The sequence below is a fragment of the Callionymus lyra genome, chromosome 2 (genome assembly GCF_982586985.1).
Source record: "Callionymus lyra chromosome 2, fCalLyr1.hap1.1, whole genome shotgun sequence".
Lineage (NCBI taxonomy): Eukaryota > Metazoa > Chordata > Actinopteri > Syngnathiformes > Callionymidae > Callionymus > Callionymus lyra.
This window is the reverse complement of record NC_141819.1, coordinates 26,862,072-26,878,246: the sequence shown is the minus strand read 5'-3', so window position 1 is coordinate 26,878,246 and position 16,175 is coordinate 26,862,072. Positions and strand designations below refer to the sequence as shown.

The 16,175-nt window shown below is 37.9% G+C and overlaps 1 protein-coding gene across 1 annotated transcript; it reads left to right on the top strand.

Annotated features, from left to right (window-relative positions):
- The first annotated feature begins 97 nt into the window (after positions 1-97).
- Positions 98-8,396, top strand: ubtd1b (ubiquitin domain containing 1b). The gene is made up of 4 exons (XM_087784363.1): positions 98-735; positions 5,257-5,484; positions 5,553-5,710; positions 6,599-8,396. Exons 1-4 carry the CDS (start codon positions 654-656, stop codon positions 6,872-6,874), a joined length of 744 nt encoding a protein of 247 aa, XP_087640489.1. The 5' UTR covers positions 98-653; the 3' UTR covers positions 6,875-8,396.
- Positions 8,397-16,175: the final 7,779 nt, after the last annotated feature.

Sequence of the window (16,175 nt, the reverse complement as noted above, 5' to 3'; positions counted from 1 at the left end):
CTAAAATTTGTTTCAGAGACTATTTACGGCCCGACAGATCCTGAACTGGACATCTGGAAGTACACTAGTACGCATGCGTTGAAAAGTTGAGTAGCGCTTGGCTCGGTGGCCACTGAGTCGAACCACATCGGAGGCAGAGACGATTCTTAGGAAGTGAAGGACGAAAAGAAGTCTGTGTATTCTAAAAAAAACAGCGTTGTAATATTTCGCACGACGTTTAATGAAGTAAATACTGGTTGCTCACCGGAAGAGAAACCCGAGTTGAGAGGCGGAGGGAAAGTTTGTTGACTACATGCATAGCTAGCTGGTTAGCATCGTTAGCTTAGATGACTTGAAGTTAATGTTTGTGCTGTTTTTGGACAACTGGGTGGTTTCTTCTCTTAAAGAAACCAGTTTGGCTTATTAGTTAGATAAGACAAATGTGGATAAAAGAATCCCAGAGGACCGATTGTTTTCTTGGGGACGTCCACTGCATCTTAAAGGGGGTCGAGCTGTGTTTATGGGGGTCGTGTTGAAAGCATCGCTGAAAAGGACACGGGACACGTTGCGTTCGTCAGTCCAACTCAAAGTAACTGGAACCCATCACATCTGCTAGTGATGGGAACTCTGAACAGCTAGAACCCCCGCTGGAACCTCTAGACACCCCTTTAACCATGGGCGGATGTGTGGGAAGATACTTGGAGAGCTGGGAAGACACTCAGAGTCGTGGGTCTTCCAGGAACGGTGGCCGCGGAGGTAAGAAAACAAATGAGTCTTACCTTGAAGCTGTTGGCACACATTTACATTATATTGGCTCTTGGTCAACTTAAGGAGTGGATGATAATATTCATAGGGATTGTGGCTCAATGTACTCGTTTTCATCATGAGTCTACGTGGTTTAACAGTAAAGTCATATTAAGGTTTGCTCAGATAAAGCCGATTCAAAAAAGGTTTCTGTAGGTTTCAATTTTCAAGCCACCAACTCAACATTTGAAACCCTCTAATATCAACACAAGCCAATAGTTATTGGACAGTACTCACTGCAAAAACAAAGTCATTTGCCTCATCAATCAATATTGAGTGAACCCAATAATAACAACAATGCCATTTTTTATTTTGTGCCCAAGTATACAGCGGTATACAGCACCTCTATTTGACTTGGAAAAAGGGATCAGATGCGCAGGAAAGAATCCGTGTCAGACTGTCACTTGAGCAGGGGTTTAAACGATACATACAAAAATGATTCTTCCTTGGTTGAACATTAGAAGTATGTATAAAGATTAGCTCCGTGTTACCGTTTTAATACTAGATTATCTTTGAAAAAAGACATTACATTTCAGTTTTAATCTTACAAATTCTGTGATTGTTTATATTGCGATGTTCAGGTTTTTTTAAAATCCTAAATGTAGTTGGGAAGCTGAATAAACATGTTTCCAATTATGTATTTAAAAGTTCCTTGATGGTGGATTATCACTGCCTACATTCTATTGTTTAACACATACAACCTTGACCAGTTGAACTATAGTGAGGCACTCAATCCTTCATTTTTTTTCCTTGGGGTTTCGAGGTTTTGCAGTTATTTGGCTCGACCAATTTAGATGTTTTCCACTTTTCTAAGACACCCAGCACTAAAAAGGACCTTGTTTGACTAAAATATTGGTTAAGTCTTTGTGTAAATGTCAATTTCTGCTCAGTATGTTTGTTTTGCGCTGGTTTAACGGCTGCAGCCACGTTATAGATGTGCACTTGGACATTTATATGTCTATAAGGAGAAAAGTTTTTTTTTTTTTTTTTTACAGGGAATGGTTGTTTGGAGAAAGCAAAATGGAGTCTTGAAAAAGAACTGTTTTTAATTAGTTAAACCTAAATCATTTGCCATCAGTGGTGTTGAGAAAAACGTTTTCAAGACATTTTTTTTGTGACTTTGTTGTTTTTGTTACCTAATGTTTCTTCGGAGTCTGACAGGTATTTGCAGATAAGGAATTTCACTTTGGTCAAAGTATGTTTTTGAATATTTTAAATATTTGTCACAAGAGATGCACAGTGGATAGAGATAGAAAAACAAAGATATCTGAACAAACAATAAAGTATGTGATGAAAGCTGAAAAACACTTCATTATAGGCAGTAAATGGAAAGATTATAGCAAAGAATATAGTGATGAAATAAGGACTTAAAATGATACCAACAAAGTTACGTCTGTCTCTCGTGAGGTGCAAAACTACTTTAGATAAAATAATAACTTTGTCAACATCCTTTAGTGTCTTATTGAATTAATGCAAATAAAAAGATAAACGCTCTGCGTTCACTACAGCACTGCTTCCCTTTGTGTGTTGTTGCTTTGTCTTCTCAATAACAACATGGACCAGACTTGTATATGACCCCTCATACCTTTTTAGTGACTCATTTCATTAACACCCAAGTACAACACGTGTTTGCCTCCTTTTATGGGCCAAGCATGATGAAACCGCCCTGATGTTGCCTCGTGCAACTGTAATGTTTGCTCAACATCTGTCCTGGTCTGTGAATTTAATGAAGAAAACATTTGTGGAACTGTGCCTACCTTACTGACGTGTCAATAAATCTCCCACTGTGCATCCCTCTGTTTATTCTTAAATGAACATTTGTGTTTGAACATATGACTGCACCATCTCTTGCTGCTAGAAGTTGTGTTGAAATCTCTTTTCAGGTTATCTAATAAAGTTTTATCTATCTATCTTCATTTAGGGCACGTATAGCTCCACAAAATAATGTAAAAATTCCTCAACAGATTCTGGAGTTAATAGAAGTATTTCGTCACAGAGCTGTGATCATGTATTAACAGATATAAATCTTTTGACATATTCACATCCTCTGTATATTAAATGTTGCTAGTGCAGTAGATCTCTTTTTAAGTTATGTTTCTAGGACAAATGCAGGGATAAATAAACTTTATTGACGCTGCACTGTTTTGAATACTGATTTAAAATGCAGATGTTTGATATAAAACCGGTTTTATCAACTAAGTGATAAGCTAAAAAACATGAAACTTGTATGAGTAAAACGTTATCTACTCGCATTGTAAAATGTTGAAAGCACTCCAAGGTGTTATCTTAACGTGACGTTTATAAGACCTTTCACAATAGATTGTTTTTTTTTTTACTTATGCAAGTTGTTTTTGAATTTGATTGTTAAAGATGATTAGAAAATGGTTCTAATAACATTAAAATGTCATGTCAGAATTGTAGCATGTTGATCGCAGCCTCATATTTGACAGTAGGAATGGGTGTATTGCGATACGTTTGCTAATCCTACACCACCAAGTCCTCATGTTTACTTGTGCTTAGCCTCCTACACTATAAATAATTAGTTTGAAAGAAAGACACTCTCAGTTTACTCCTTCAATGACTTCCATGACTCACATTTCTGCTTTTAAAAGAGAACTCGCACCCAAACTTGTTCGATCATCATTTGTTCCCTTGCTACAAGTAGAAATCAAGAACATTGTTAAACGTGTATGATAGACGGACAGGCTCGTGTATTTTCAGATCAGGCCAGATGCATGATTGTTTCCCTTTCTGGTGTCAGGGTGTTGTGCATGTGTGCATTCATTGTTTGGCCCACTTACGCCCGGGTTTTCCTGGCCCGGCCATTCTTCTGTGTAAATATTGAATGGTGGGAAAAACGGGTAGAATTACACTGACACATGTTTACGACTGTGCGTCATATATTTCGTGTTACTGACAATGACAATGTCTGTTGTGATTGGACATGATGGTTTTGCAGTGGTTATTGGACAGTGATTGTATTGGCATTAGGAATATAAATCCATTGGGGTAACTTTGATCATTTTGGTAGAATGCACATAGTGAAATTTTATTTTTAAACTGCCTTTTTATTGCTGTCCAGAAGTTGAAGATTTTAGAATGTTATACTTTCTAGTGAAAAATACTTTAAAAAGTGTTTTGCACTTCTGAGATGCTCATTGTCCTCGAAGACTATAATCTTCTCTGACTCTAAATGGACTTTTGTGGTTTTTCTGCCATGTTTTCATAAGCTGTTCTACCACGCTTTCGTGCAACATTTTTCTTTGGGAGGACAGGACACACACACACACACTCACACACACACACACAAACAGTTGCCTTTTTGATTATTTTGTCTTCGTTTCAGTAGCTCTTATCGAAGAGCATGTATATGGAATGACAGGGTCAAACAAATACTCCAATGATTTGAATACTACAGAAAAAAAGTAATTACATTTTCTTCTGCCTTATTTAAGCAATAATTACATTTTAGATCTTGTAAATCCACAACATAGTTTTTATGTTTAATACTTTCCAATGTGTGGCTAGTTTATCACGATGCTGATGAATGTTTTCTCTTCAGGCTGTTGTGTTCTTTAATGTGATTTGTAAAATATGACAAAGTTAGTCGAGCATTTGTCAAAGTTTATTTATTAAAGCTAGGCTCGGATCATTTTTTCCTTGAACGCATAATACTTAATTGATAAAATCTGTAGTTGGAGTTAAAGCAGATGCCATTTTTCTCTATCAAGGTCATACATTCTCAAGCCTGTTTTCTTTTTTATATTTGGGGTGAATTGAGTTTGCAAAATGACACCAGTTGGTTATCCATTATACTATAATATATATATTTAAAGATCATTGCTTCTGCCCCAAATGTAACCAGCAATTTACATTTATAAGATTATATTAGGAATTTCATGTCAGAGAGTGTTTTTAGCGGTGGATCCAAGGCCAACCTTTTTCTCTCTTTTTTTTTTTTTTAAATTTGATCGCTCTCATATAACCTCCTATTTAAAACTGTTAACTACTAGCCATGTTATTGATATGTTGGAAACCTCTTTCAAAAGGCCTTTGTGGTGTTTAGATGTGCTTCAACACAAAACATCTGAATACATTGAGGCTTGCTTACTTTTTTATGTTGCTCTCATTCTTATGAGAAGGTGGACCTCCATGACCTTTTTACTGTTTTAAACTCGCATCTTTGCCAAAATATGATGTCACATGATCCACAAACGAAACCAATTCAAAAACATCAATGTTGTTAACAGTAAACATTAGGATCTTGCATAACAGGGCAGATGTGTTTGTTAACAAATGGCTTTGTTAGATTAAGACTGTTTTCATTTCACATGGTTTGGTGTGACCTCATCTGCAACGGGATGCACACCCAACATCTGTTTTCTCTCTAGCAAATGACACAAGAACATATTTGAAACCACTTGTGTCGTCTTTTCAAAAACAGCTAAATATTTACTCTTCCAATCACGACAGGACGAAACGAGCCTCTGAGAAAAGACCGACCCAAGTGGAAGAGCGACTATCCCATGACGGAGGGACAACTCCGGAGCAAGCGAGACGAGTTCTGGGACACGGCACCCGCTTTTGAGGGCCGTAAGGAGATATGGGACGCCCTGAAAGCTGCTATTGTGGCCCTGGAGTGTAATGACCACGAGCTTGCTCAGGCCATAGTAGATGGAGCCAGCATCACCCTGCCACACGGTAAGAAGGTGCAATCAGACAAAATGTGCTTCGGGATTTAATATTATATTTTTCCATTTCCACCTCAGGTACATTGACTGAGTGTTATGATGAACTTGGGAACAGATATATGTTGCCCGTGTACTGCCTGTCTCCACCAATGAATCTCATCTCTGAGCGGAGCGACGAGGACACGAGTGACAGTCCAGAGCCTCCCTCTGCATCCAAGAAAGAATTCCAGCTGAAGGTAACGTGAGATCGGAAGTGGGAGTCACCGAGAGAGGAGCAAGAAGTGTTTAAAAATGTTTGTTTAATTAGTGAAGTCAGTTAGTATTGGTAAACATTGGTTGATGTAGCTTAATGATGCAGTTTTCAGAGTCTACTAGACATCACTCTGTTCTATAATCTATAATGAACTGCTGCAGATTTTTATTGAAATCATTTTTGACAGAGGGCGCCACCTACTGGCCTCTAAAGAATACCAAACTTCATAGAACTTCATCAGACATAACTTCTTAAGCTTTTAAATCAAAATACTAATAGCATATCAATGCTGATTGAAGATATGATTATACCTGTGATTTCATTTCTTTACAACTAGATAAGCTTCGGCTTCTCCCGCTGTTTCCCTTTCGGGACTTGAATGTAATATGTGAACTATGATGAAATACGATGAAATGTGATCTAAACTGTAATGCCCGAAATAAACAATTAATTCATTCAAAATCCTAGCCAGGCTTTAACATATATTCTATTAAATACTGTTTAAATTATTTGGGGGCTCATAATAATTAAAAAAAAACATTTATTATTAAATGTATGTATATATGTATATATATATATATATATATGGTGAAATCTCCTTTAAAATGATTGAAAGAGTCTACATTGAAGGATCAAAAAGCAACATAACTATAAAAGCTTGGTGAACACAAGCCAGTTATTCCTGTTTATACTGTAATTAAAACACTTTTAGTTTAAAATGTAACTTTACATCTTTTCAAATATTTGCATTGAAAAAAGGAAAATTCTCTGGGTTAATTATCCAAATCTGTTCCATCTGCCCTGAACTCATTGACAAGTAATTAAATACATTATTGGCTCTAAAATAATCTTCTTTCCGTCATATCTGCAGGTACGCATGTCGACAGGTAAGGACCTGCGCCTCAGCGCCAGCATGTCGGACACCATCGGTCAGCTGAAGAAGCAGCTTCAGGCCCAGGAGGACATCGATGCCACCCACCAGCGCTGGTTTTTCTCCGGCAAACTGCTCACAGACAAGACGCGGCTGCAGGACACCAAGATCCAGAAGGACTTCGTAATCCAGGTTATCGTCAACCCGCAAGCCCTGAGTGGCCCCGAGCCGCCCCCTGCTCCCACCGTGATCTCCTCTGAACCTCCAGCTGAATGAAAGGTCCTTCTCATTCCAGATAAACTGAACATGACAAATGAAAATTCTGTGCTGCCAGAGGACAGTGCTGTTCCATATCTGCTGGATCTCTATAAATCTATTTTGCCTTTTTCCAAACGATGCTGACAAACAAAGTGCCAATAGGTCGCGTGAAGGTGTTTTGTTCAGAAGCACATCTTCACTGCTGACCCTCAGGAGGAGCAGAATTGGACACAAGCAAGACGATATCTGTTTTCTTACGTTTCTGTTTTTGTCTTTTAGGGAAACTATGTGAGCCTTTTTGCACATTTGGATAATGAAACTATACATTTGTGGCAGTTTGGGTGCCTTTTTGGAGACTGCTGGGCTGTACTTTAGATTCAGGAACATGTAGGTCAATCAAGCTTTAGCTGCTTCTTCATAGAATATATCAGGGCAGAGAGACTCATGCTGGAAGAGCTCAAGTTGACCTTTTTCATACACCATCAACTACGCTGGGAAGGTGGTGGAAGTAAAAATCACATTTAGATGAAACATACTTATGAGGACATATCTAATATATCATTGTAGTGTTAGGGTTCGCTGTGGTTCTAATGCCACTCGATGAATGAAAATCGCAATTTCCCTTTAATCATTTTTTTCAAAAACTATTTGGCTTTTTGCTGCTACGTGCAGACAGTTTTATACAAGCTGTGTATACAAAAATGCATTTAAGAGCACAAGCTATTGTATTAAGAATAGGAGTTTTTACAAACCAAAAAGTAAAAATCTTTTAGCTTAAGCACAAGTCAGCTGAAAACATTTTTTACTGATAAGTTATCACTATTTGCGGATAACATTAGAATGTGTTTGAGCTAAACAAATCACAACTTTATTGCACATTTTCTTGTTGGTTTATACGCAAGGGACCACCAAAAAGTACTACATTTTTTTTATTACACTAGGACAAATATAATTACTGCATTTCTAGGGAAATAAACGATTAGAGAAATATAAAATATAAATATCTGAAGGACTTGGAGTATCTGTAGAAATGATAATGTGTTGGTAAAATTGTATACAGTTACCCCTTTATGATGAACGCCTGAACCCTTGGATGATAACATGGTGGGTTATTCCTAATCCAACCTCCTCATGTGATCTTTTCAGTATCCTGTCAGGTAGTTGCTCATGGAGCTCTTGGAGACTTGATGCCTTTTATTCAGTGAACCATTCCGATCATACCATCTGTACTGGGATTAAAGGTGAATGGTTCACAGGGTTTAAGGTTGATAAAAGTCACCACGAGTCACTCACTACATTTTAAAAAATTCCGTTTGTGGCCTTTTGGGGTATTTATGCAAACCTTTTCATCCATGTGCAATACAATATTATCGCCTCTTCATCTGTTCTGTAGACCATCAGCAAAGTCTGCTACAATCACGTGCATCTGTTAACTCTTTTAAATGTTTGTTTTTGTCGGTTGTATTTGTATTCCACTTTCTATCACCCCAGCTGCTCACTGAGTGACTATGAAACCATTAAAGTGTCTATAAGGATTTTATTCTTGGTGATTTTATTTCATGAGGGGTCGTTGAAGTGTCCCATGGTAGTTCTACAAATAAATCATTAGATAGTGTTGATATTAAACTTTATAATCATTTTTAATGTCCACTTTCTTTGATAAGATTTACTCTTGATTCAAGTCGAATTACATTCAATATATATATTTTTTTTTACTAAGGGCGCCATCTGCTGAGCTCTTAAAATGACAACCCCTTCTAGAAGCCTTTCTAGTTCAGCATTATATATCAAGAAGGAAAGTTACAAAGAGATAAGATTCAGGATTATATTCACTTTTATTTAGATTGAAATGAATGACAAATAAATAGAAGAAAATAAAGTTATGTTTCTCGAGTCTCCTGGTGCAGATGACAGCATGCTAAAGTTGTTCAAGCTACGTGGAGACGATGTAAAGAACTGGTAAGTATAAACGTACAAACATAACTTCATACCGAGAAATAAATATAAAATAAAACAATTTAACACAAAGTATGTCGAGTTAAGAAAGACATGATGGGAAAAAAACACTGTAATGTTAGTTTTATGTTAGTCGGCTAGCTTGGTTAAGCTAATAAGCTAAGCTAGCAGGAAACGCTAGGTTATACCAAAAAATAATGTCTGTTTAGAAAGAATAACTTTTTTTACAGAAGTATTTGGATTTAAAATGGTCTCGGTTAATACCATGGACTTCATTGAGCCACTAGATGGCAGTGCAACCTTAATGTCCAGTGAAAATGACACGTTGTTGTTGAATATTTAGTTTTCTGGGAGAAAAGTGTTTATTTTTCACGGATCCTGAATTGATTCTGTTGGATTGCTATGTTCTTTATGATGGCTTTATTTTCTAATAATGTGAAAGTTCAAGTCCTTGTGACCCCTCATTGCGGTGGAAGACTTTGACTGGGGGGGGAAAGTCCCCGACAGTTGAATTTCCCTGAGGTCATCGTGTTTGTGGTCACTAGCTAGGATGATGACCACCAGTGCTGCCAATGCAAAAAAAACAACTGCAGCACCGTCTCTGAGGTCATTGCAAGAACTGGGGTGTCATTTTACCGTCGGTTAAAGTGCTTCAGATATTGTGATGTTCTCAGGAGGCCCAAGAACACGCCACTACCATCCATTTTTTTTTTAAATTCAACTGTGGGAAGATTGTTTGATAAGATGTTTCTGTTTTCCTCTCAACCTTGAACGCAGCCGTAACAAGCACCGGCATTATGTCTGATCCCTTCAGTAGTTCACCAGAATGTTTATAAGAGCTCAGTAATCTGTGGGCTGATTTACAGGAACGGAGGGGTCAGGCAGGGGTCAGCGCCATGTTTATGAGTGTGTGTTTAGAGGGATAAATATGGGAGCAGACTTTTGTCCAGAATAGCTGAACACGTAAAATCCTCTCGGACAGATAGTCTGGGGTGTGTGTGTGTTGTGTTCCCTCTTTCCATGAAGAATCGTAATAACGTGTATCGGTGTGATTAGTTTGGCGACATCACTATGAAGGCGATCACGACAACAGAAAATGTGGGGTTTAATTCAGACGTCTGGTTATAGGGTTCCAGGTATAGTCAAAGAGGCGCTCAAGATAATCCCCCAGACTCTCACCTGAGGGATGATCCACTTACCCAACACTCACCTGAGGCCCCGCTCCATTAATAATCCCACAGTCTGTGTTGTGTGACTCACCAATAAGACCTTCTTATACCTCTAAACCGGGTCACCCCATGGCCTGACTGGCAACGTCACTGCAGGACTGACGCCAATCCAGGGATTACCATGTCTGTGGATGAGTGTCGAAATGGTTCATTCCTTCAAGCTTTTGTGAAGTGATGTGTTGTTCAATAGAAGCAACACCTTTTTTTTAAAACAGAGTTTTTTGCTGTGAGTGCCTTTCCTATTGCACACGTTTTTGATTAAATTGTTGACTCAACTGTAGTGAGAGGCCATCAAGGACAAATGAAAGAGGTGGAAAGTATAAAAGAATTGAAAGAATTGATGCAACCGATGATATTTTATACAAAAAACTGATAAAAAAATATCCCCCCCCCCCAAAAAAAATATTCTTTATATATTCACTTAAACATTCTTCAGGGGCAATACACAATCACAAAAATTAAACAAGTCCTATAACAATACCAAGAAAATTTTTAGAGACTAGTAATACTAATAGAAATACAAAATACAAATGCTAGGGTCTTGTCTAAGATGTTGTGTTTGCAATCTGGTGAAAGGGTGGATTCAACAGAATAGACTGGAACATAACCTCAGCAAGTTTCCAGTCGTGCTCTTCACCTGCTGTAGTGTTAATGCAAGCCTTCTGAGCCGATCAGAAACATCTTTATTTCAATCAGAGGATGGACTTTACTGGAGCAGGGATGGCTTGAGGGGTATCAGCGGGAGTTTTAGAAGGATTTAGACTCCGATATAAGTTTTAGGGAAAGGTGTGGGGACAGATGAGGTCATTTTTATTTCTGCTGACTCTGGTCGATGAATATTACATAGCGTCACAAACACGCAGGACGTCAATGACGAATACAGGAAGGAAATGCATCATTTCAGCTTCCATTTTAAATTTAAATCGAGACTGTGAGTCAAGACAACTGTTCATCTTTCTACAAATAGAAATAGAGAATGAAGAAATGTCCAATAATGACTCAGTTCAATATGAAGAAAACAATAGGATAAGACAATAATGGAATAAGAGAGGAAATCAGTGGACTTGACATGGCAGGATAGAAACATGAGAATAAATGTGTAAAGGATGTAGAAGACAACGCTGGAAAAGAGAGAAGAGAGGGGCAGAATTAAATACTAAAGAGAAGAAGGTAAAAAAGACAGGATGGAAATTGGGAGAGGAAGAGGTGGAGGATGTGCTAGCAAGTTGTGTTGTAGAAGACACAATACATTTTTCCCTGTATACAAGTGAAGTTTCCATGAGCTCACCGCTAACCTTCCACACACTTCTAATTGTGTTGAGCCTTCTCTCGGCCAATCAGAATCCTGATTCTAGGCCACAGTCAGAGTCCTCATTACTTGCTTCACTCACTTTTCAGCTCCTCAATCCGGGTGATGTCATTGGAACACAGGCGGACCCCGAGGGTACGACCATACGTCAAGTCCACGATGGTTGAATGCCAGATTAAGTTTCATGAGCCGTCGCTTTTTTTCTGGGAAACTTCATTTCAGATGGAAAGTCATTAGGTCCAGGACTTATATGTGCCTGGAAGAATTGGAAATGTGCGAAATGAACCGGACCTCCCTGAACTATGAGTTCTGGCAAACTTAGTCAGCAAAAATTAGTTTTAATTGGTCATTTCTGAATAATTCCAGTAACCTTTAAATGCACCTTGAAACCTGGGGAATCATTTTTTGTCACCATGGTTTTTATTTGATTTTCACAACAATGTTCTGGTCCTACAGAGAATGTCAACTTTATCTGAAACTCTGTTAGCCTGCTTACAATATAAAATAAATAAGTAGAATATATTTAATTAAAATAAGTATTTCTCATCCATTGCTTCCCTTTTTATCATCTTGGTATGATTCACTGAATGATGTTTAAAAAAATAACAGCGTAGTTTTATATTTCAATATGAAAAATGAATCTATTGTTTTCTTACAAGTTTTCCTAGTTTATTACACATGCCATACATGGTTTAACATTTAGTTTATGAATAGTCCAAGACAGAAGAACCCGTTCACATACTCACCACTGATAAAACTGAACTTAAGGAAATCACTGGTGCTTTATAAGAATACAATTAGCATGTTGTTCTACGTTCTAAGTAATTATTTGAAATTACAAAAAAACATTTATTCTTTACCAAGTTTTTTTCAAGTATCGATGTTTAAATAGTTTAATAGTTAGTTTAAGCAGTAAGACTGATGATTGTTCTATTTGTGACACATCATGTTGGACTCATGTCAAACTTCCTAAAGAACTATTTGAAATAGAATTTAGAATAGAAGTTTTGTAAAAGTCTGGTAACATAGTTTTTTATTTGATCTATACTATGTGTTTAAAGTCTCACACATGTATGTAGCACATCATTGTTAAAGGGATTAAAAGGAACATTGTAACATGTGGTCATTTTGCTGAAAACCACATCCTCCAAATGTACAATTATGGCGGTGAACGGCCTGCTGGGAATCTTGACTGTACCTTTGCTTTGTTTCTAATTCGACTTAATTTCCTTCTTGTTTAATGTTCTAAACGTGTTTTTGTATTAGAATCTTGGAAGCAGCTGTGATCTCTGTTTATCTACAGACTTCCTGATGGGGTTTTTTCAGAGTAATAACAGTCTGGAGGAGCATTTCATGTTTGCCAGAGACGCTCGGTGATCGTTGTTAGGACAGAAAAGGTTGTTTTCCCTGGTAGATGCTACGCCAGGTCAGAGGGGACTGCGAGGGCGGCAGTAACTAAAGACAGATGATCTAGTTTGACACCTGTAGCGCTTTAAAGTCGGGGCCTTGACCCTTGACATTCTGACAGGAAGTTCAATCTGGAATTTGTCAAAATTAATGAATAAAATCAACGTGAATAATTAAGAATTAAAACTATAATAAATCGTAACATGAGCCTCGCCAATTAAACTTGAAAAAAAACAAAAACAATTTGAGCAAACCCAGACTCTGTATAAGCCAGAGTCACATGTTACATGAGGTATTAGAAAAAAAATAAAATTCAGTGTCAACATTGGGAGATCAGCTTTTATTCACTCTTTGTAAAAATAGCTCTTTATATTTAGGAAATAAAGTAATTTTTTAATCAGAATGGGATTAAGTTCTTGCATCTTTCTTCCTATTTTGTGCACATAAATTACATTTGTATTGATTGTGGTTTAGATCTTGACTGCATTAGGGGAATTACATTTTGTTTTTTTTAAGCAAGCGGGCAACTTGTGCTGAACTTGTTTCTATCCTGTGATATGTCTTCACAGAGCTGGTGTGAGAGGAGAGGGGGAAGAGGAGGAGATTCTTCGCCACACAAGTTGCCCCTGGGGTGAGTGGTTGTGTTGGTTTCGGCAGGAAATAGTGGGAGGAGGGAGGAGGTGGTGTGTGTGTGTGTGTGTTCTATGTGCTTGTGTGTGAATGAGTAAGTGTGTGAAGGGGTGGTGGGCCGAGGGCAGCTTATGGTGCCACGTTTGCATCGCACGACTGTATTTGCTTTCAGTGCTCTTGCACGAAGACTGGCACTGTATCTTTGTGTGGCTGAGCTGATGTGTACACTCAGGTACTTTCCTGCCTTCTGACTAGGTTTCTTTGCATTAGACATTACATGCAGTACTGCCTTTACGCCATTTAACTGATGGGCTGATCCACTCCTGTCATTTCCACAAGGGTTAATTGATTTTAAGTTTTATTCTTTGTTCATAAATGTGATTTCAGTTTATATAAGATAGACATAGATGTACAGTGAACTTGTTTAAGATATAAATGCTATCAAATATAGTTATTTTTGTTTTAAATAGAAATATTCTCATACATATTTGCAGTGTTGTATGCAACGTTCATTGTTGGGTGTTGTCGTGTAATGATATCGTACAATAAGTGTCAGAGTTGACTGAGCTGCCCAATGTTGTTGGTCACCAGTTGGACACGACTCAAGGTGTTTTTCAAGACATATTGGTTAAAGCTACTCTAGTGATGCCAAAAAGAGCTGCTTTAACACTGTATTATATCTGGCACATTGTTTTTTGATTATTTTTCTTTTCTACTGATGGCAAGTTAGGTCTTAGGGCAACTAATGTTAAAAACCCAACTCTCCTGACTCACTCACATATTTCAAATGTTGAAGTCTCAAAGATGCAGTAAGTCTCTCATCATGAACATATTTTACACTTATTACTTTATAAAGTTATCCTCCGTCTGAAATCTCAGCGAATAAAAGGTTACGAGAGCGGAGTCCATTATGACGTGATAATGTCTTCACGCCTCCTCCAGTCATCTGCAATCATGCCCCGCTTTGTTTATACAACGAGTCCCTTGGTGGAGGTGGAAATTCCTGGATTGTTGACGCATGGTGACAAACCTTGATGTTTGGCCAATCACATCATAGTGGGTGTGGTTACGGTAAACAAGATTTCATACTGATGAGTGACCCTGGTCTGTGAAAGGTGCCTTAAAATAAAACTTACTTAAAATAGAGGTAAAAGATAAATTTAAGAGACACTCAAGTAAACTCAACACTCAAGTTCAAAAGTTTAATAATGCACTAGAGGTGCCTGTTAAATGTATTTCAACATGTCTCCTCCTAATTCATCAAATCTTGCACACTTTTCAGTGAATGTAGGTAAACTCAATTCAAAGGAAACAAGTTTTTTAAGAGTAAAAAAACATTCTTACCAAATCAGTTTTAGAAAGAAATTACGCTATTAAAGTCGATTTAGCTCTGTGGTTTAGCGAACAAAAAAAGGACCAGACCTCAAAAGAAAAGGGGAAAAAAAGACTTCTCACAGGACATCTTTCCATATTCCATTCAACTGTTTGGACCAACGTTAGTTACCATGGTAACACAGGACATCCAAATAGAGACTGGGATGACAAATGGAGATTTGCCTCTTTCCCATTGTGTGCCCACGGGTCAGCGAGGTTCAGTCTGGGCGGTACTGTGTGGTGCAGATGAAACACTCAACCATCAGCACATTCCTGTCAACCTCGGTTGTCTTCAGCTTTAAGGGAGGAAATAAAAAAAAGAATGGCAGTGAAATGAGGGCTGGCAGAAAAACGGCAAATTAAGCTCCAGTAAACATGTGATTTACTGTAAATGATGCTGTTTCCCTGCATTCCTTTCAGCAGCTATTTACTTTACTTCCCTGCTGCATCTGCAAACTCTCCAGCAAAACATCTCATTTTCAGGAAATCATGCAGAGACGGTTAACATTACAAATCAGTTTGATACTTCTTTACACGTGATTTTGTCTTCAAGTAAATGTTTCCACGTGGTACAATGCCACCAATCATAGTACTCAGAATCATCAGTCATACTTTGTTTTTTCTTCCCCATCAATTCCTTGAGAGAAACTGAGCTTAGAAACACATAATTTCTTCGATGAGTTTCTGAAAAGAACCCTGAAACTACTAGCGTTCTTGTTATTCCCATAGAGTTATGTCACCCCTTTGGGTACCCATTTAGTTTCTACATTTCTAACCCGTAATTTCCTTTTCAAAGTTGAGCAGATGATGAGAAATGTTTCCTGTTTATCTTCCGATACATTCATATACAAACATTATGGATTCAACTACAACATATGTGCTTCCTGTGAAGACGGCCATGTTTATTCAGTCCGCCGTGTCAGTGTTACGTAACCAGGTCACATTTTTCTAGAACCGCTAGTCCGTCTCAGTGCTCGGTTAAAGGATTGACTTCCTGCCTGAATAATTTTCTCCGCTCCCGTCTTCATTTTTTTATGATTCAGCTCAATCGCTCCCCACATCCGTCTCTAGGAAAATGCCGACTCCACAGTAATTATCCAGCTGGAACTGCTAAGGGGAGATATTCAGATTAAAGTCGTTAGCAACCGGAAAAACCCAGCACTTCCTGGTACATGACAGATGACAGGATGAAACTACTCTATGATATTTCTCACCAGTTCGCTTCGTGACATGGTAGAAGGTGGTTCGGATGTGTTTCTTTTACAAGTACTTTCAACTTTACTGCAGAGCTCAAGGCTTCCTTTCAAACCTTTCAATGAAGATTTTTATGAATGTTGAACATTCCACGAATGACAATAATAACAACTCAAACTTTGTGAACATATTGACACATCAGTCTCACTAGTAGAAGCTT

Coding starts and splice junctions, on each gene's coding strand:
- ubtd1b (XM_087784363.1), top strand. CDS start 654: ATGGGCGGATGTGTGGGAAGATACTTGGAGAGCTGGGAAGACACTCAG. Junction 5,485..5,552: donor CAGCATCACCCTGCCACACG/GTAAGAAGGTGC, acceptor TTTCCACCTCAG/GTACATTGACTGAGTGTTAT. Junction 5,711..6,598: donor AGAAAGAATTCCAGCTGAAG/GTAACGTGAGAT, acceptor TCATATCTGCAG/GTACGCATGTCGACAGGTAA.